Below are 22301 nucleotides of genomic sequence, written 5' to 3'. Positions count from 1 at the left end.
TGAGAAAAAAAAAAACAAAAACAAGTGGGTGTTTTCTCATTTTCTGCCAGAAGCAGGGGGTTAGCACAGGTGCAGAGGGCCTCAGTTACTAGCTGTAGTTTTGTGTTATGAATTTATTTTTGTGAGTCTGTGGGTGTGTGTATATAAACCTGCATTTACTTAGCCCAGAAGGTCAGGTTATTAATGGACTGGGGAGCCTCTAGTGGCTCTTTGCTCTTCCATCTGTCACCCAACTCAACAGCTTAGCTACTTCCTGCTTTTCATGCTCCCTCTCTCTCTTCCTCTCCCTTTCCCCTGTTCCAGCTCTTTCCCTGGCTCTCTCTCACCCCTTAAAGGCTGGGCAACCTCCCTGCCTCTCCCAGCGTTCATTTCGTGTAGGAATGCAGGGGGCAAGCAGGCAAGTCTGGGGCAGGGGCACAGCTGGAGTGCTCTCCTCAGTCAAGGACGATCCAGGGGACTCCCCTGGTGGCGCAGTGGATAGGAATCTGCCTGCCAAGGCAAGGGACACGGGTTTGATCCCTGGTCCAGGAAGATTCCACATGCCACGGAACAGCTAAGCCTGGGCACCACAACCAAGGAAGCCTTCCTGCTTAGAGCCCACAGGCCACAACTACTGAGGCCCACGTGCCTAGAGACTGCACTCCACCATAAGAGAAGCCACCATAATGAGAAGCCCATGTACCACAACGAATAGTAGCCTCCACTCGCTGCAACAAGAGAAAGTCCAGGGCACTCAAAAATAAATGAATAATAATAATAATGACCATCCAGGGAAATTAACTGGGGCAGAAGGAGATTTTATGGGGCAGAGGTCCAGCAGGAAGGAAGCCGGGTGGGTAGCAGGAGCGCTCGCTAACAAGCCCCAGGAGCTCCCTCCTAGCCTCAGTCCCCCTTCCGTCAGCCTCAGGCACTGCCCAGCCTTCAGGACAAACAGGAGCCCAGCCTGCTCAGGGCTGAGGGAAAACAGGTGGTGAGCATGGGTGTCCTGTGGTGGTGACAGCTGTCACCTGTAAGTCCCCGGGGAAATAACTTCCCGTCACAGTCATCTCGATTCGAATCCTGCCAGATTTTCTGGCTGTGCCACATTGGGCACATACCTCCATGTCTCTTGAGCCTTACTTCCCTGTTAAACTGGGAGTCATTTGATAGAAGTAATACTCATCACGACATCTTTGAGTTCTTCTGTGCAGAGCTCACTGTTCTGGGTGTTTCACTCACGCCTACTGCACCAGGTTATGGTGAGGATTAAGTGAGATGATCCAAGAGAAGGATTGAGACATGCTCAGCAGGTGGAAATCCCCGAGTTAACATCACTCACTCCAGTATCATGAGGACAGCTGGCAACAACAGAACTGGGTCCCAAACCCAGGCCCTTCCGACCCCAGCGTTTCGATGTGCATGGAGATACAGTACAGCCTTGGTAGCCACCCAGAGCTCAGTAAGACTGATTGATTACAGGCATCAAGGAGCCCATAGAAACTAGAAATCTCTAATTTTTTTTTTCTTCAAGGTTTTTGGTTTTGATTTTTAGATCCAGGCCACGACAGTGAAAGCATCAAGTCCCAACCACTGGACCACCAGGGAATTCCTCAACGGCAATATTTTTAATACCCCATCATTGCAAAGTACAACTCTCACTCATCCCAGGATATGCTGATATAAAGCCACAAGTTAACTAGGGTGACTTATCCTCTGTTTTTGAAATTTAAATGGATGACAAGGAATTGGGTCCCAAGACATTCCCATACCCTTTGAGATGTGGCCACTTGTGGGGAAGGGTGTCCAATCAAGATTTGGCATTTTCTGCTCCCTGTTCTGAATGTCAGCTCTGTTCTTGGTTCAGTATTTCCTCACTGAGAGATGGACTAGTGGTAACATATGCTCTCCCAAGCCTATCAGGGGGCATGGGCTGCTCCAGCTCGAGGCCAGCCCGGGTGGGCTCCATAGGGTCTGGCTGGCAACTCTGCGCTCATGGTGATGATGCTAAAGATAAGCATGGAGATGGGAGTGGGGCTGGAGAGGGGTCCTGGCTGGAGAAGCCTAGGTCCTGGGTAAGGACAGTTCAGCTCCAGCAGCCCAAGAGGTTGCAGGCAAGACTGGGGCAGGTGGCAAAGGCTTCCCCTGTTCATTCATTCATTTAGGCACTGTTCTAGGTACTGGGGATTCAGCAGTGAACAAAACAGAAAAAAAAATCCCTGCCCTCATGGAGCTTAAATTGGGGTGGAGGGAGGAGTTGGGAGTGGGGAGATAGACAATAAATAAGATAAATAAACTAAATAAATGGCATGCTAGGTGATACATGGTAAGACAAAGGGAAGAGCAATACAGTGAAGTTTTTGTTTTGTTGTTCATGTTGACTTTTTTGGAGGTGGCGAGCCACAGAGCTTAGTTCCCTGACCAGAGGCTGAACCGGAGGCCCTGGCAGTAGAAGTGTGGAGTCCTAACCACTGGCTGTTGCTGTTTAGTTGATAAGTTGTATCCAACTCTTTGCAACTCCACAGACTGTGGCCTGCCAGGCTCCTCTGTCCATGGGAGTTCCCAGGCAAGAAGACTTGAGTGGATTGCCATTTCCTCCTCCAGGGGATCTTCCCAACCCAGGGATCAAAGGGTGTCTCTAATGTCTCCTGCATTGTCAGGCAGGTTAAGTAAATGCAAAGGCCCAGAAGCAGGAATGTTCCTGGGGAGTTGAACCTGACCCTCCCTGTTCCTTTGAAGTTTACCACTCAGGTCCTGGCCTTTGCAGTCACACCTCATACTTTTCCTAGAGTCTTTCTGGTTGAAGGGAACTAGAGAAGGCAGAAACTTCCAGGCTGACTGAGGGCCTGGAAGAAATTTCTAGGGACAGTTCTGGGAAGTAAAAGTGAAAGTGTTAGTCATTCAGTCATGTCTGACTCTTTGCGACCCCATGGACCACAGCTCACAAGGCTCCTCCGTCCATGGAATTTTCCAGGCAAGAATACTGGAGTGGGTTGTCATTCTCTTCTCCAGGGTATCTTCCCGACCCAGGGATAGAACCTGGGTCTCCTGCATTGCAGGCAGATTGTTTATTTTCTGAGCCTCCAGGGAAGCCCAGGTCTCTGCAACACAACTGTAGGGCTGAATAAATCCTGGGGTTTTGCCATGCTTTTAACTGATGCACAAGGAATTGGCAATAATCCATCAAATTCATTCCTGGACCATGCTCCAAACCTGCTTAATCAGAATCTCTGTGGTCTGTGCCAGGGAATCTGCATTTCTAAGAGTCCTCTAGGCATGTGTGAGCATCTTAACCGTATATTCCATCCCACACCAATCTCTGTGATTTCTCTCTCTTTTATCTTCTAATTGACAAGGATGGAGTCTGCCATCTTTCATCTTTTTTGTATAAATGTTCTTAGTTTCTCTGGGGGCAACTTGTCAGCCATTTCCTGCCAGGGAAATGGGGTGTTCTGTAGGTGGTCAGCAGGGCTGTTCTGCTCTCAAACAGAAGGGGTTGACCTGAAAAAGGTGAGAGGAGATGGGATTGGCATGTCTTCTCCACACACTCCATCCATCCCCACTCCCGACCCGGTCCTAGGCCCGTGGATGGGTAGATGGGGGGCTTCTTAAAGATCTGATCTGGGTCAACATTGGGGCCACCGTCTGACACTTGTAGAGCCTCAGGTGATGTTTATAGAAATAAAGAACAAATGAATGAATAAATGTCAGTTCTGCCAGGGAAGGACAGAACAGTAGGATTGTGGGCTTGTAAATAACCTCTTTCTAGCAAACTCCGGGAGATAGTGAAGGATAGGGAAGCCTGGCGTGCTGCTATCCATGGGGTTGCAGAGTCAGACAAGGCTGAGCGACTGAACAACAGTGGAAGAATCCTTCATCCTTTCAAAATTATTCCTTCCTCCCCACCCATCCCCCATGTCCACACCCACCCCCAGAAGTGGTGGTCTCCCCCACCTTACCCTATTCTTTTCTACTCTGCAACAGAGAGAACTAGATATTTGGGAGGCGCGGTACTAACCTCTAAACTTCTAGTTCTGCTCCATTACCCTGCCATGCCTGACCACCCCCTGCCATGCCTGACCACCCCCTCCCAACGCACCCAGCCTAGACCAAAGGAGAGTAGGAAGGATTACAGAGTCTGCTTCTTCCTCGATGAAAAACTTTGGGTTACCTCTGTGACCACCGAGACAATTTCCCCGTCCACGAAATGGGGCTGGGTACCCCTAGACCGCAGATCTGGGAAGGCTAGCGACACTGCAGCCGGCTGTGAATCACCGGATGCTCGCGGCGCAGCGCCCCTCGCAGGCCACGCCCCTCACCCCCGCGGCCGGCCCGGCGGCGTTGCCATGGCGACGCGCGTACACAGGCCGGGAGGGCACGCGGGCTGCGGGCCGCCGGCTGGAGACTCCGCGGGAGCGCGGCCGGGCGGCCTCGCCCGGATCGAGCCCGGCGCCTCCCAAGCAGGCCGGGCTCTTGGCGGAGGACGGGACGTGGGCTTCTTCCTCTGGCCAGGTGAGAGCGACACGTCAGGAGGCGGCGGGCGGAAACCCGGGCCGGAAGAGGCCAGCCCTGCTAGGTCAAGGGCTTGCGGTGCCCCACCCGAGGCCGAACTCCTGTCAGATCCAGGCTCAGGTCGCCAGGAGCACCCCAGACAAGCTATCCCAACACCAGCCCTTCCTTCCTAAATGCAGCCCCCCAGCCCCCACCCCGAGGTAGCCTGCGAGGAAACTTCAGGCCCCTGCTTGGCACCAGCTTTTGGATGTCCTGGGGGTACGCTGAAATTAAGAGAGGAACCCTTGTTTCCCCTGATTTATACACAATACCCACCCAATGGTCATAAACCCCGCTCCCCCCTTACCTCACCTCTCTTTAAGGAACTTCGAGGCCTTTTGTGGCCCTCAAAAGAAGTTTTGCTCCTATAGCCCAATTCTGAGCCACCCAGAGTGGTCAGGAGGAATGCAGATGATTTTAGCTCTTTTGCTCTTTATTGTAGTGGGTGCTCCATGGCCCTGAGTAAGAATGAATTCACAGAGCTAGACACATTCAGGTTACTTTCTGCAGTGTTTTCAGACAAAGAAATGATGCACAGGGCAAGATTAAGGTGGAGAAATCTTGTCCAGTCCAAAAGCTAGAGATAGAATTTAGATGCTCCAAGAAGTTATCTAGGATAGATGCTGAAAGGAAAAATGAAAGGTAGTTACTGTCAGAGATTCCTAGCCGCTGGCCACACCGGCTTGCTTGGAGGTGTCATTTTTATTTTCACTCAGTCAGCAAGTGTTGCCCAAGCACCTCTGTGTGCCAGGCACTGCTCTGGCACTGGAGATGATGCCCTGCACAGAGCAACTGCAAAGGGTGTGAGGTTTTACTCTGTTTGAAAGTTAGCCTGCCTGGCTTATAGGTACTGGCAGAAGACAAGACTCCTGGGCCAGAAACTAAGAACTTTCCCGCTCACAGCACAGCAGACACAACCGGCAGCCAGAGCTACTTGTGCACAGGGATGCCTGTTGCCCTGAAAGTCCCTCGGGGTGGTGAAGAACAGCCAGGGTGGCTGCTCTACATGCAGTGAGTCTGTGTCCCAGATAGGAAACTCCAGCAGGAAATCTCAGTCTTTGAAAGGGGCTGCCAGCAAAGCTGCCTGACTTTAGCCTCAGAAGGAGCTGTTGTCTTTATTATAAACATTACCTTTATCCTCCAGGCTGTTTGCCACATAAGCATCCTTGGAAGGATGGTGCAGAACAAAATCTTTCAGTGCCTTTGCTCTGAAGATGGGTATGAGCACAAGAAACCCATGAAGAATTGCTTCTTAACAAAATCAAGGGACTTCTGTGGCGGTCCGGTGGTTAATTCCACGCTCCCAATGCAGGGGGTAAGAGGGCTCAGCCCCTAGTCCAGAAACTGAGATCCCACATGCCACACAGTATGGCCCAAAATCCAAGGCGAAATCAACACAGTTCTGGTTTTCCAGGAATATATAGCTTAGCGAATGAAAGAGAAACAGACAGCAAACACAGCTAAATAAAGGAACAAGAAAAGGTCAGAGAATGATAAGTAAGAGGAAGGCAACCCAGCAGGGGAAAACTAACAGGGGAATAACATGGCTGAGGGCACCTTTAGCCACGGTGGTCAGGAGGTTGCCCCAAAGGGTGGCATCTGGGCAGAGAGAAGACATCAGCTTTGGGGTCGTCAGGGGTGACAGCTGACAAACAAATATATACATGATCCAAGTTTTACGTTTTAAATTAGTGGCCTGTCCTGTGGTTTTCCTACAACAGAGACATTTCTTGAAAGTTTACCTTTTAGATTAATTGCTAGATAACATGGTGCTCTGCCAGTGAAGATTAATAACTGAAGGCAATAGAGCATGGTTGTTTGGAAAGAGGAAATGTCTTTCCCCTGTGTTCATGACTGAACTTAATAAATTTTATTTCTCATTATATGGAAACATCAGTATTAGTGGGACATTCACAGGCCTCAGAGTTTACAGATATAAACTACCCGCTTATTTTTATTTCTCTTATCCCCAGGTAGGGTCTCATCTTCCTTTCAGCATATAGAATGCTGATTTTAAAGACTTTCTGTTGTTTCACATCCCAAGCATCAACAGATCGCGCAATTCCCCCACCCCACTCTGCCCCACCGGCAACACTGGTGATTTGTGCAGTGGTTATAGACTAAGGTCCAGAGTTGTCACACACTATTGTGTGACCCTAACCTCTCTGAGTCACAGTTTCCTCTTCTGTAAAGTGGGACAATACTGACACCTACCTTGCAGCGTTGTTCTGAGACTGAAAAGAGGCAATGTCTGTAAAAGGATAGCCCAGTGCCTCACACTTAGGGGTTCATCCTCACACTTGGTAGTGGATGAATGGTGGAGATGTTGATGGAAAGCAGAACCAGACCAGAGACCTGTTACAGTCACACACAGATGACTTTTGTTTTCATTTGTTTGTTTTTTGTTTTCATTTGTTTGTTTTTTGTTTTTTTTTTTTTTTTTTTATTCTGAGCTCAGATCAAGTATAGAAACCTTCATAGTTATATAAAGTTCTGCAGTAAAAACTTTTCATCATTACTCAGAACTGATCAGCCTTTCATACATGTACACCCACAACCAACTCTCACTTACCCACCAATAAGCCCCTTAATTATCCAGTCACCTTTACACACACACACCCAAACACACACACACACACACACACCCCTTAAATTGTTTTGCTTCTCAGAACTACAGAGATCATGCATCAGGTACACTGGGTGGTCTTCTGATGCTCAGATTTGGCTACTTTCATCACTGATCCACTTTAGTAAGAGCAGATCTCAGAGAATTGTTTTGTTTTTAATAGTAGGCTTTTTCCTTTTTCTTTTTAAAAAATCTTTACTTATTTGGCTGCACCCGGTCTTAGTTGTGGCACATGGGTTCTTCAATCCTCGCTGTGGCATTCAGGATCTTGGACAACCATGGAAGCCTCTAAATGACTTTTGTTTTTATCCACAGTACAACTACTTCATACTTCAGTGGCCTTTCAGGTGAAAAGAGACTTTCTTAACAAGGTGTTAAGATGGAGGATGTCACACTGTGTAGCCAGACATCTCTCAGATTGGAATTCAAGTATTGTGTCATGTGAATTATCATCAACATCTTGGAACCTGCCGAAGGCAGGAATACTGGAGTGGGTTGCCATGCCCTCCTCCAGGGGATCTTCCCAGCCCAGGGATCGAACCCAGGTCTCCCACATTGTAGGTGGATCCTTTACTGCCTGAGCAACCAGGGAACAACCTATACAACCAAAACACACGTACAGGACTTACTTTGAACTGTGTTGAAATACAAAATGAGTGGAAGGATACATGGTTAGATATGTGATAAAGTAAATATAGCAAAAGGTCAATTGTGGAATCTGGGTGGTGGTTATATAGGAGTTTACCATCTACTTCTTTCAACTTTTCTGTGTGTGTCACATTTTCATAATTAAAACACCAGGAAAACGTAGGTACAGAGTCCTGACTAAACTATAACCTTAATACTTTGTCTTTGGAAATCATTCTGTTTTTCTACCTAAATATATAACAAAATACAATGGCTTAAAAGAAAGTATCATCTAATGCCCATTTCCTTGATGATTTACTCTTCTGCACTTTAAAAAGCTCTTTAGAAGGTTGGGGTTCCTTGAGTCAAAGTTCATGAAACCCAAGATTAGTAATAGTAATAATCACAGTAGGAAAGAAGTGTGTTTAGCAAACACCATTTTAGATGCTTCACATGCATCACTGCATTCAATCTTCACAAAACCCTTTGGGATACAGAGTATTACTAGCCCCATTTTACAGATGAGAAAACTGAGGTTTACAGAGAGAATAAGTAATTCAACCAGAGTCACGGAACTAGTAAGTGGTAGGTCAGTAATTCTTAGTACTTGATTATGGCAAATATCTAACCTCAAACTAAGCTTAATGGGAGTTGGAGAGTGATTGTCAGTGGAATTCAGATTTGTTGTTGGGTTGTTTTTGCTATTCCTTGTTTGCGCTCTGAGTTACATAAAGGGTGTCCTCTGATAATCAGAACCAAGCTTATCTATGACAGATATCAGTGTTAAAGACAGTCTTAAAAATGTGAAGAATTGTAAGTATGATCATTGTTAAATTCATCTATCCACTCCTACCTCTGCTGATTTTCCTTTTGTGACATTATGGTATATTTCATTCATTCTAAATATGATATTGAATAATTAATGGACTTTTCCTAACCAGATTTGTTTCCGCAAACCTTTTCTAGGGAAAGCAGAGAGTATGAAAGCCTATCTAAAGAGCGCAGAAGGCTTTTTTGTCTTGAATAAAAGTACTACGATTGGAAGGCATGAAGACTCAGACCTTGTTTTAGAGGTAAGATCTCTTCCTGCCCGGTCCCCACCCCTCTCAACCCCTCATCTCTGCAGAAGCCCCATCCCCTGTGGACTCCGATCTCTTCTGAAGCACAGCCTCTGGCTAACAGCCACTGCCTTCCTCCATGTGCTTTGTTGTTTAGTCGCTCAGTCGTGTCCAACTCTTTTCGACCCCATGGACTGCAGCACGCCAGGCTTCCCTGTCCGTCATCATCTCCCATAGTTTGCCCAGGTTCACGTCCATTGAGTCCATGGTGCTGTCTAACCACCTCATCTTCGGTGTGCTACCAATAACCAGTTGTCAGATGTGCTGGAGCTCCTTGGCACACATGTTAAGAATGAGCAGGATGCAGAGTGAGATGCGCCTTCTGTCCTTTGATGACCGTGTCTGTTCTGCGATGTCCCACCCAGGATCCCCTCCCCCGCTGCCTGATGGGGCCGTTTGGAAGGTGGTGCTTGACCTTCACCTGCTCCAGGTCTGGCAGCCAGAGCCTCCTGAAGTGCCCAGCTTGACAAATAGCCTCTTGCCCTTTTCAGAGCTTCTGGAGACTGTTGTGGGTCCCTCGGAGCCCTCCCCCACCCCCACCTCCAAGTAGTAAATCAGGGTAAGCCTTGGGCATAGCCACAGTATCCTCTCATTTCATTTCATTCTCTATGTTAGCTGTGGCTTGGTCCACAGTCCCAGCTTGATGACAGCCAAAGAAGTTGGAAGAAAGTAAGGAGTTAGTCAAAACAGTGGCTTTGGGGGCACTCTCTGTCCCCCTTCTGATGTCTGTGTCGTAAGCTTTCTCCATCATTTTTCACTTTAATAAAACTCTGCTACACACACACACACACACACACACACACACACACACACACAAACAGTGGCTTTGAGCTTTTTAAAATATTGAAAAGGGCTAAAATATTGAAAGAGAAATGCAGTGGAATTTATGACTATAAAAGGCAGGTCTTTTTCAGACTTCACTGAACAGATTGTTAAAAGACTTTTCATTTTGAAATGACAGATTCACAAACAGTAGAGAGAGAATGGTATAAAGTGTGTATATAGTTCTGTCCCATTTTATCACATGTATGACTTTGTGTGTAGCCGCCAAGATATAGAACTGACTTCCCAGGTAGCTCAAGTGGTAAAAAATCTGCCTGCCAATGCAGGAGATGCAGGTTTGATCCCTGGGTTGGGAAGATCCCCTAGAGGAGGAAATGGTAACCTGCTCCATTATTATTGCCTGGAAAATCCCATGGACAGAGGAGCCTGGTGGGCTATAGTCTGTTGGGTTGTAACGAGTTGGACATGACTAAACAACTGAACACACACACACACCAAGGTATAGAATATTCCATCATCAAAGATCTCCCTTGTGATATTCTTCTTTTTTTAATGTATTTATTTACTTAGTTGCACTGGGTCTTAGCAGCATGTGAGATCTAGTTCCCTCACCAGGGGTTGAACCCAGGCCCCCTGCTTTGGCAGCTCGGAGTCTCACTACTGGACCACCAGGAAAGTCCCATGATATTCCTTTTATGTTCACAATACTTTCCCCCACCACCATCCCTAAGTCACAGCAACCACTAATCTGTTCTATATGTCTATAATTTTCATCATTTTGAGAATGTTACATAAATGGAATCTTAATGTCCATGACCTTTGCTATTGATTTTTTTTTTTACTCAATGTAATGATTTTGACATCGATCCAGGTTATGAGCTTGTTCTTTTATTGCTGAGTAATAGCCCATGTTATGGATGTACCACCTATGTTTAACCATTCACTTATTGAAGAACATTGTGATTCCATTAGGGGCTGTTATGAATAAATCTACTATGAACATTTGTGAACAGGTTTTTCTGTGAACATGTTTTATTTCCCTGAGATGAATGGTTAGGAGTATCATTGCATGGATCAACATATATATTAATATATATTCAACTTGTGGAAAAACTGCCAGAATCTTATCCAGGGTGGTTACACCATTTTTTAGTCCCACCAGCAGTGTATGAGACAGGGTTCTCTGTATCCCCACCAGCAGTTAGTATTAACACTGTTTTTTGTTTTAGCTGTTTTAGTTAAGTGTGTAATGGTATCTTATCATAGTCTTAATTTGCATTTCCCAAATCAATAGTGATGTTAAATGTCTTTCCGTGTACTTATTTGCCTTTTTCATACCCTCTTTGGTGAAATATCTCTTTATGTCTTTTAACTGTTTCTAATCCAATTGTTTTTTCACCATTAAGTTTTGAGAATTCTTTATGTATTTTAGGTATGAGTCCCTCATCAGATAGATGGTTTGCAAGTATTTTCTCCCATCCATAGCTTGTCTTTTCATTCTCTTAGCAGGATATTTCACAGAACAAAAATTTTAACTTTTGATGAAGTCCAGGTCATTATTTTTTTCTTTCCTAGATCATGCTCTTAGTATCATCTCTAAGAACATGCCACCAAGTCCTTGGTCCTGAGGATTTTCTCTTATATTTTCTTTGAAGTGCTTTATAGTTTTATGTTTAAATCTGTGAACTATTTTGAGTTCACTTTTGTTTATGATGTGAGATTTAGGTCAATGTTCACTTTTACTGCATGTGGATGTTGAGTTGTTCCAGAACCATTTGTTAAAAAGACTATCCTTTCTCTATTGAATTGCTTTTGCAAGTTTGTCAAAAATAATCTGGCCATACTTCTATGGGGGCTGTTTCTGAGTTCCCTAGTATGTTTCATGGATCTGTGAGGCAGTCCCTCTGCCTTTATGTCACAGCCTTAATTACTATCACTGTGTGAGTCTTAAATCAGGTAGAGTGACTCCTCCCACTTTATTTTTCTTTAAATTTTTTAACCTATTCTAGTTCCTTTGCCTTTTCATTTACATTTTAGTGTAAGCCGTCTGTATATACAAAATATCATGCTGTAATTTTGCTTGGAATTGCGTTTAGTCCTTCATTCAATGTGAGAATAATTGATATTCTACTACATTGTCTCTCAATTCATGAACATGGCATATTTCTTCATTGATTCAGGTGGTCTTTGATGTCTCCCGTGAGTGTTTTGTAATTTTTAGCATACAAGTTCTGTACGTGTTTTGTTAGATTTACACTTCAGGAATTCTCTCTCTCTCTTTTTTTTCTTTTGAGTGATTGTAAATGGTATATGGGCTTCCCAGGTGGTACTAGTGGCAAAGAACCCACCTGCCAACGCAGGAGACGCAAGACACTCGAGTTTGGTCCCTGGATCAGCAAAGATCCCCTGGAGGAGAGCACGGCAGCCCACTCTAGTGTTCTTGCCTGGAGAATCCCATGGACAGAGGAGTCTGGTGGGCTTCTGTCCATGGGGTTACAAAGAGGCAGACACGACTGAAGCGACCTAACGAACACACACACCCACACTCACACAATAGAATTGGTATTATATTTTTTATTTTGTTCATTTTTTATTTTTACATGTTCACTGACAGTATACGGAAATACAGTTGATCTTTGTATGCTCCTTAGTATCTTGCAACCTTAACTGAACTTTCTATATAAGGGCTTTTGTAGATTTCTTGGGATTTTATACATAAAATATGTCATCTACAGTAACATTAGTTTTATTTCTCCTTTCAGAAAAGGATATCTGAATGCCTTTCATTTCCTTTTCCTTGCTTTATTTCTCTGGTTAGCACTTCCAGGACTCTGTTGAATAAGAGTGGCATAAATCTTTTTTTATATTTGTTTATTTATTTGGCTGCATTGGGTCTTAGTTTCAGCATGCAGGATCTTTGTTTCATCATGCGGGATCTTCCGTTGCAATGCACGGACTCTCTAGTTGCAGCATGGGCTTAGTTGCTCCATAGCATGTGTGGTCTTAGTTCCCTGACCAGGGATTGAACCCATGTCCCCTACATGGCAAAGCAGACTCTTAGCCACTGAACCACCAGGACCCAGCATAAATCTTTATATTTGCTTGTTCCTGACCTTAGGGAAAGCATTCAGTCTTTCACAATTAAGTACGAGGTAAGCTGTAGGTTTTTTGTACATGTTCTTACTAAGTGAGCAAGTTCCTCTCTTTATTCCTAGTTTTCTGATTATGTTTATCATAAACTCAACAGATTTAAAACTAACTCCATGAACCTGCCCTTGAGATTCTTCTCCATGGTGTGATTTCCTTTCAAGGACCAGTATGCAAAGTTGGGGGGGTTGGAGGAAGAAAAAGAAGAATTGCAGTTTCTTCCTTATCATAACAAGGCATAGATTTAGGGTGGTTTTATTTCCTGTACTGGGCTTCCCCAGTGGCTCAGCAGTAAAGAATCCACCTGCAGTGTAGGAGATATGGGTTCAATCCCTGGGTCTGGAAGATCTCCTGGAAAAGGAAATGGTAACCCACTCCAGTATGCTTGTCTGGAAAATTTCATGGATAGAGGATCCTGGTAAGCTACAGTCCATAGGGTCACAAAAAAGTCAGACACAACTGAGTGACTGAGGACATAAGTACCTCCTGTCTGGTCAAAGTAGAGACAGGAGATCTCTGTTTTGAACCTGACTATGTCAAGAAAATTAGAGATACCAAGGGAGCATTTCATGCCAAGATGGATTCAATAAAGGACAGAAATGGTATGGACCTAACAGAAGCAGAAGATATTAAGAAGAGGTGGCAAGAATACACAGAAGAACTGTACAAAAAAGATCATGACCCAGATAATCACGATGGTGTGATCACTCACCTAGAGCCAGACATCCTGGAATGTGAAGTAGAGTGGGCCTTAGGAAGCATCACTACGATCAAAGCTAGTGGAGGCGATGGAATTCCAGTTGAGCTATTTCAAATTCTGAAAGATGATGCTGTTAAAGTGCTGCACTCAATATGCCAGCAAATTTGGAAAACTCAGCAGTGGCCACAGGAGTGGAAAAGGTCAGTTTTCATTCCAATCCCAAAGAAAGGCAATGCCAAAGAATGCTCAAACTACCGCACAGTTGCACTCATCTCACACGCTAGTAAAGTAATGCTCAAAATTCTCCAAACCAGGCTTCAGCAATATGCGAACCATGAACTTCCAGATGTTCAAGCTGGTTTTAGAAAAGGCAGAGGAACCAGAGATCAAGTTGCCAATATCTGCTGGATCATCAAAAAAGCAAGGGAGTTCCAGAAAAACATCTATTTCCAGTTTATTGACTATGCCAAAGCCTTCGACTGTGTGGATCACAATAAACTGTGGAAAATTCTGAAAGAGATGGGAATACCAGACCACCTGACCTGCCTCTTGAGAAACCTGTATGCAGGTCAGGAAGCAACAGTTAGAACTGGACATGGAACAACAGACTGGTTCCAAATAGGAAAAGGAGTACATCAAGGCTGTATATTGTCACCCTGCTTATTTAACTTATATGCAGAGTACATCATGAGAAATGCTGGGCTGGAAGAAGCACAAGCTGGAATCAAGATTGCTGGGAGAAATATCGATAACCTCAGATATGCAGATGACACCACCCTTATGGCAGAGAGTGAAGAGGAACTAAAAAGCCTCTTGATGAAAGTGAAAGAGGAGAGTGAAAAAGTTGGCTTAAAGCTCAACATTCAGAAAACTAAGGTCATGGCATCTGGTCCCATTACCTCATAGGAAATAGATGGGGAGACAGTGGGAACAGTGACAGACTGAATTTTTTTGGGCTCCAAAATCACTGCAGATGGTGATTGCAGCCATGAAATTAAATGACGCTTACTCCTTGGAAGGAAAGTTATGACCAACCTAGATAGAATATTAAAAAGCAGAGACATTACTTTGCCAACAAAGGTCCTTTTGGTCAAGGCTATGGTTTTTCCAATGGTCATGTATGGATGTGAGAGTTGGACTGTGAAGAAAGCTGAGGGCCGAAAAACTGATGCTTTTGAACTATGGTGTTGGAGAAGACTCTTGAGAGTCCCTTGGACTGCAAGGAGATCCAACCAGTCCATCCTAAAGGAGATCAGTCCTGGGTGTTTATTGGAAGGACTGATGCTGAAGCTGAAACTCCAATACTTTGGCCACCTCATGCGAAGAGTTGACTCACTGGAAAAGACCCTGATGCTGGGAGGGATTGGGGGCAGGAGGAGAAGGGGACGACAGAGGATGAGATGGCTGGATGGCATCACCGACTCAATGGGCATGAGTTTGACTAAACTCTGGGAGTTGGTGATGGACAGGGAGGCCTGGCATGCTGCAATTCATGGAGTCACAAAGAGTCAGACATGACTGAGCGACTGAACTGAACTGAAGCTGTCACTTATTTTTATACAATGAATGCAAATTAGTTTCTGTCCGGTTAGTAACTGTCCTCATTGGTTTCCTTTTCCAAACAGCTTGTTAATGTCAGTGGATCCTCATCTCAACCCTCTGAGGATTCTTCAGCTCTCTGAGGATTCTTCTCTTCTTCTGAGAAGAGTCTCTCAGTCTTATGAGACCAAAACAATGACCACTGTGTCTTTTACTGAGCACCACATGCCAACCTCTTTATGTGCATTTTTCACTTAATCCTAGCAACCATCCTGTGAGGTAAGAGGTTTACAGACAGGGAAAATGAGCTCAGAGTGGTTAGTCTGGTTGAAATCACTCAGCCACAAAGTAGCCTAATGAGATTCAAACCCAGGTCTGCCTATTCCAAAGCCTACACTTTAAAAAATTGCTAGTTTCCTCAAACGGACCACTCTGCTGTGGATGGATACTCTGGGAGGTTTTGGGCATGTGTGTTGGGCGGAAGGATATACAGGATATCTATAAACTTTTTTCTTAATTTTGCTGTAAGCCTAAAATTGCTCTTTAGAAAATAGTCTTTGAGAAAGAAAAGATGATAGACATTTGATCACATCTTCAAGCAGCTCACTCTCCATGCTCTTTAGGAGAAATAACTATATACTCACTGCTGAAACCTATCTGAAAAGGGCAAGTGTACATTACCAGTAATAAAAAGACCTATTGCATTACAAAAAAAATTACTAGAGTTTTTTAATATTACCAGTTCAGTTGCTCAGTTGTGTCCGACTCTTTGAGACCCCATGAATCACAGCATGCCAGGCCTCCCTGTCCATCAACAACTCCCGGAGTTTACTCAAAGTCATATCCATCGAGTCAGTGATGCCATCCAGCCATCTCATCCTCTGTCATCCCCTCCTCCTCCTGCCCCCAATCCCTCCCAGCATCAGGGTCTTTTCCAATGAGTCAACTCTTCGCATGAGGTGGCCAAAGTACTGGAGTTTCAGCTTCAGCATCAGTCCTTCCAATAAACACCCAGGACTGATCTCCTTTAGGATGGACTGGTTGGATCTCCTTGTAGTCCAAGGGACACTCAAGAGTCTTCTCCAATACCACAGTTCAAAAGCATCAATTTTCCGGCATTCAGCTTTCTTCACAGTCCAACTCTCACATCCATACATGACCACTGGAAAAAACCATGGCCTTGACCAGACAGACCTTTGTTGGCAAAGTAATGTCTCTGGTTTTTAATGTTCTATCTAGGTTGGTCATAACTTTCCTTCCAAGGGGTAAGTGTCTTTTAATTTCATGGCTGCAGTCACCATCTGCAGGGATTTTGGAACCCCCAAAAATAAAGTCTGTCACTGTTTCCACTGTCTCCCCATCTATTTCCCATGAGGTGATGAGACCGGATGCCATGATCTTAGTTTTCTGAATGTTGAGCTTTAAGCCAACTTCTTCACTCTCCTCATTCACTTTCATCAAGAGGCTTTTTAGTTCCTCTTCACTCTCTGCCATAAGGGTGGTGTCATCTGCATATCTGAGGTTATCGATATTTCTCCCAGCAATCTTGATTCCAGCTTGTGCTTCTTCCAGCCCAGCATTTCTCATGATGTACTCTGCATATAAGTTAAATAAGCAGGGTGACAATATACAGCCTTGATGTACTCCTTTTCCTATTTGGAACCAGTCTGTTGTTCCATGTCCAGTTCTAACTGTTGCTTCTTGACCTGCATACAGGTTTCTCAAGAGGCAGGTCAGGTGGTCTGGTATTCCCATCTCTTTCAGAATTTTCCACAGTTTATTGTGATCCACACAGTCGAAGGCTTTGGCATAGTCAATAAACTGGAAATAGATGTTTTTCTGGAACTCCCTTGCTTTTTCTATGATCCAGTGGATATTGGCATTTGATCTCTGGTTCCTCTGCCTTTTCTAAAACCAGCTTGAACATCTGGAAGTTCTCTGTTCACGTGTTGCTGAAGCCTGGCTTGGAGAATTTTGAGCATTACTTTACTAGCGTGTGAGATGAGTGCAATTGTGCGGTAGTTTGAGCATTCTTTTGGAGCTTACTGCTCCCCAAACTTAGTTTAAGAAATAAGTCACCACCAACAACAACAGTCAGGTTAATTTATGAAGGAATCAGTTGCATTTCCAAAAGCGTGAGCTCATTTTGGCTCCCTGGAGAGCAGATGATACGTGAAACGCCAAGCATTTGGGGGATAGAGTTCTGATGAGTGCTTCTATCTTCTCTTAGATAAATCACCTTCCCATGGTTTAAATAGGTTTGGGAGAGGAGAGTTGCTCTAAAGAGGGGTGTGGGGACATGGGTCCATTTGGAAGAATTGAAACCTGCAGACATGTCAGCATTTTCCAGTTTTATAAAACATGACAAGGTAAACATTGCCCCTCTGCTGACTTCATTAGGCCTTTCTGTTCAGAAGGATCACCCGTTTTTTAAAAATAAGTTTTTATTCATTTATTTGTTTATTTTTGGCTGTGCTGGGCCTTCATTTCTCTAGCTGTGGCGAGTGAGGTCTACTCTCTGTTGCGGTGCACAGGCTTCTCATTGCAGAGGCTTCTCTTGTTGCAGAGCACAGGCTCCAGGCACATGGGCTTCAGTAGTTGCAGCCTGTGGGCTCTAGTGTGAGGGCTCAGTAGTTGTGGCCCACAGGATTAGTTGCTTGCCAGCATATGGGATCTTCCAAGACCAGGGATTGAACCCATGTCCCCTGCATTGGGAGGCAGATTCTTATCCACTGTGCCATCAGGGAAGTTCCAGAAGGATCCAGAAGGATCACCTTTGATTAGCTGTGAGCCATCCTGAGGAATCATTCAGCAGTCAGTTTATTGTTTATGTTATTGATGCCACTAAAAGTCATTCTACTAAATAAGATTCAGGGATGTGACATGAAAGTCGTTCAGTCGTGTCCAGCTCTTTGCGACCCCATGGACTAGTCCATGGATTTGCCAGGCCAGAATACCGGAGTGGGTAGCCATTCCCTTCTCCAGGGTATCTTCCCAACCCAGGGATCAAACGCAAGTCTCCCGCATTGCAGGCAGATTCTTTACCAGCTGAACCACCAGGGAAGCCAAGATTCAGGGGTATGTATTAATAAAAACTCATCCTTCAGATTACCCAGAGGTTGCATCTAGCAAATAAAAAAGATTGTTTTATTTGTCTAGATCAATCCTAAAAAATAGGCAGTCATACTTCTAAAGAGTTCTCTTCATCAGCAAGGCTGAAATATTGTTTGGAGTGCTTGTTTTGTAATAGTTTGACATCGTTTACTTTTTCCGATAATGGGAAGTAGTTCCATGCTTCTTGTTTTTAAAAATTGGGAGGAAGCAAAGTATAAGGAAGAAAATAAAAGTCAGTTGTAATCATTTGGTTCAGGGAAAAATCAATATTGGTATCTGCAGGGTCTTACTGTCCAGATTTTTTCCCTTTATCCTGTAAGAAGTTTAATTCCCTAAAGGCAATAGGAAGGCTGTTTATTTATTTATTTATTTTATTTTTGGCGGTGCTAGGTCTTGGTTGCTGCACACGAGTTTTCTCTAGTTGCAGCGAGTGGAGGCTACTCTTCGTTGAGGTGCACAGGCTTCTTGCTGCAGTGGTTTCTCTTGTTGCCAAGCATAGGCTCTAGAGCACAGGTTCAGAAGTTGTGGCACACAGGCTTAGTTGCTCCAAAGCCTGTGGAATCTTCCCAGACCAGGGATCAATCCCATGTCCCCTGTATTGGCAGACGGAGTCTTAACCACTGGACGACTAGGGAAGCCCAGGAAGCCTGTTTATAGCCAGGCTAGTGAGAACTGTTCATAGTCAACAGTAAGAACTGTTATAATTCATTCATTCCACAATATTTACCCGGAGCCACAGCACCAAGGCAAGCCTAGGGATACAGTGATGGCGGGACTAGACATGGTCCCTGCAATCATGAAGTTGCCTGGAGAGAGGGACATAAGTCAGATGATCCCACAAAGTTGTGACTAATTCCATTCCAAAACTGGGGCTCTAAAGCAAAGGAATATGGCGGACAAAGAGGACTTGACAAAGGGAGAAGGGAATGGCATATGCAAAGGTCCTGGGGTAGACCCAAGGGACTGAGAGAAAACCAGGGCATCCAGGAGTCAGATTGGAAAGGAGGAGTTCTTGTGACAAGTAGGCCTCCTTCACATCACAGTAAGGGTTTTGACCTTTATCTGAAAAGCAGTGGAAGAAGATTTGAAGGACTGTAAGAGGGGTGGGGTGGGCTTCCTGGGTGTCGCTAGCAGTAAAGAACCTGCCTGCGAACGCAGGAGACAAAAGAGACATGAGTTTGATCCCTGGGTCAGGAAGATCCCCTGGAGGAGGAAATGACAACCCACTCCAGTATTCTTGCCTAGAGAATCCATGGACAGAGGAGTCTGGCAGGCTACGGTCCATATGGTAACGAAGAATCAGACGTGACTGAAGCGACTTAGCATACACATATACAAGCAAGGAGGAGACCTGCCAATGACCATCCTGGATGCCATCTGCACAGTTTCCCTTCCTCCTGTTTTACACACTCCAAAGCCTCAGCCTTGCTTATTTCGGAGTTAAACCTTTCAAATTATAATTTATATGATTTGATGTGCCTTGCGAGCTATAATTTTTTAGAGTTGGATGTGGCTATTACCTATAGTCTACTGAGAAAGGGGCTCATTTCTTCCAGAATAAAAAAACACCGCAAGCCAACAGTTGGATTTTCCATTGGTATAAAGTGAAAGTGTTAGTTGTTCAGTTGTGTCTGACTCTTTGCAACCCCATGGACTGCAGCCCGCCAGGCTCCTCTGTCCATGGAATTCTCCAGGCAGGAATTGCAGCAGGTTGCCATTTCCTTGTCCAGGGGATCCTCCCCACCCAGGAATCAAACCTGGGTCTCCTGCATTGCAAGCAGATTCTTTACCATCTGAGCCTCCATTTTGTGTAAGAGTATATAAACATTGTATATAAGAGTGCTTGTTAAACATGGGTTCCTAGATTTTCTGATCCAGTGGGTTTGGGGTAAGGCCCAGGAATCTTCATATTTATATGCTCCCCAGGTTCAGGTCAGAGTGGGGTCCCCTGGAATTGGTTCCAGGACCACACTTTGAGAACCACCAGTGTTCCCTTCCTGTCCCTTCTTGATTGGTGCTTCTTCCCTTCTGATGTTCTGGGAGCTCCTGCTTTTGTGTGTGTGTGTGTGTGTGTGTGTGTGTGTGTGTGTGTGTGTGTGTGTGTGTGTGTGTATTATTTCAATAAACTTTGTTTTGAGGAAGAGAGAAGCGAAGGTTAAACAGTGAAGGGCTGACTGTGTAAGGACTCCCCATTTAAGGGACTCCCCGAGTCCCATCCTGGGGAGGTTCCAGGATCCCCTCGAAGACTGAGGTATAGGACAGCCCAAGTCATTTCAAGGCTGAGGCTGGGAGGGTGGAGATGGAAGAGGAGAAAGGACAGAAATGCCCAGGGGATGAAATGCCGATGCCCGCACCTCTAACCCTCAGTGACCAACATCCTGGAACTGCTCCTTCTCACGGGTGGAGCGATCTGTCCAGCCTGTGTCAGCATTTCTCAGATGGGATCGGAGGCTTGCTGCTCCACACGACCAGGTGACCCTTGTCTCTTCCCCTGGCACCTGCCGGTTCTGGGCTGCCTCTTAGAAAAGAACCAGAGTCGACATCATACTCTTTTTTATTTGTTTATCTTCTTACAAGACAATTCCAGAAAAACATCTGCTTCTGCTTCATTGACTATGCTTAAGCCTTTGTGTGGATCACAACACACTGTGGAAAATTTTTAAAGAGATGGGAACACCAGACCACCTTACCTGCCTCCTGAGAAACCTGTATGCAGGTCAAGAAGCAACAGTTAGAACCAGACGTGGAACAATGGACTGGTTCCAAATTGAGAAAGAAGTACTTCAAGGCTGTATATTGTCACCCTGCTTATTTAACTTATATGCAGAGTACATAATGTGAAATGCTGGACTGGATGAAGCACAAGATGGAATCAAGATTTCAGGGAGAAATATCAATAACCTCAGATATGCAGATGACACTACCCTTATGGCAGAGAGCGAAACGGAAATAAAGAGCCTCTTGATGAAGGTGAAAAGGAGAGTGAAAAAGCTGGCTTAAAACCCAGCATTCAAAAAACAAAGATCATGGCATCTGGTCCCATCACTTCATGACAAATAGATGGGGAAACAATGGAAACGGTGAAAGACTTTATTTTCTTGGGCTCCAAAATCATTGCAGATGGTGACTGCAGCCGTGAATTTAAGACACTTGCTCTTTGGAAGAAAAGCTATGGCCAGCTAGACAGCATATTAAAAAGCAGAGACATTACTTTGCCAACAAATGTCCATGTAGTCAAAGCTATGGTTTTTCCAGTAGTCATGTATGGGTGTGAGGGTCGGACCATAAAGGGGGCCGAGCGCCGAAGAATTGATGCTTTTGAACTGTGATGTTGGAGAAGATTCTTGAGAGTCCCTTGGGCTGCAAGGAGATCCAACCAGTCCATCCTATAGGAAATCAGTCCTGAATATTCATTGGAAGGACTGATGCTGAAGCTGAAGCTTCAAAACGTTGGCCACCTGATGGAAAGAGCCGACTCATTAGAAAAGACCCTGATGCTGGGAAAGATTGAAGTCAGGAGGATAAGGGGACGACAGAGGATGAGATGATTGGATGGCATCACTGACTCGATGGACATGAGTTTGAGCAACTTCCGGGAGATGGTGAAAGATAGAGAGGTCTGGTGTGCTATACTCCCTGTGGTCGCAAAGAGTCAGACACGACTGAGCAACTGAACAACAAGCAAATTTACCCAAGCAATTTTTCTCTAAAAGAAATGTAAATTCATATCTGTACAAAGATTTCTGACATCATCATCTTGTTTATTATTCTCAAACAGAATTACTGGAATAGCCTTTTTATCTGCATTTCACAGATGGGAAGGTGTGTCTGCTGTGTCCAGGGACAGGTATGGCTGTAACTCAGACAAGCACGGCCACATTGCCCACCAGAGGTTCCCAGATGTGGTGTCCTGCCTGCAGTGGGCGTCCCTCTCTACTCCCTCCCCAGTATAGGGTGTTGTCCACCCATTGGATCTTCGGTGATCTACAGGGTGAAGTATAGTACCCATGTCATTTTTGCTCATACTTCTCTTATTCTGAGTAAACACCTGCACTTTGAGATATAAGGTGACAAGTGGACTCTGTGGGGAAATCCACGGAATGGAACAGATCTGAGGAGG

General features: G+C 44.9%; 1 protein-coding gene and 2 non-coding genes across 3 annotated transcripts in view; 1 reads left to right on the top strand and 2 right to left on the bottom strand.

Annotated features, from left to right (window-relative positions):
* The first annotated feature begins 4382 nt into the window (after window positions 1-4382).
* Window positions 4383-22301, top strand: part of FHAD1 (forkhead associated phosphopeptide binding domain 1) — a 171084-nt gene continuing 153165 nt past the window's right edge. The window contains exons 1-2 of the mRNA XM_065937152.1: window positions 4383-4488; window positions 8747-8853. Coding sequence (XP_065793224.1) covers window positions 8761-8853 — 93 coding nt within the window. The 5' untranslated portion in view covers window positions 4383-4488; window positions 8747-8760. The remainder of the gene's footprint in view (window positions 4489-8746; window positions 8854-22301) is intronic.
* Window positions 6977-7048, bottom strand: LOC136170145 (small nucleolar RNA U2-30). Its single transcript, XR_010663587.1, has one exon. It is a non-coding gene; the product is annotated as a small nucleolar RNA U2-30 (small nucleolar RNA).
* Window positions 7191-7270, bottom strand: LOC136170147 (small nucleolar RNA U2-19). Its single transcript, XR_010663589.1, has one exon. It is a non-coding gene; the product is annotated as a small nucleolar RNA U2-19 (small nucleolar RNA).

The sequence above is a fragment of the Muntiacus reevesi genome, chromosome 5 (genome assembly GCF_963930625.1).
Source record: "Muntiacus reevesi chromosome 5, mMunRee1.1, whole genome shotgun sequence".
NCBI lineage: Eukaryota > Metazoa > Chordata > Mammalia > Artiodactyla > Cervidae > Muntiacus > Muntiacus reevesi.
This window is presented reverse-complemented; position numbering and strand designations above follow the sequence as displayed.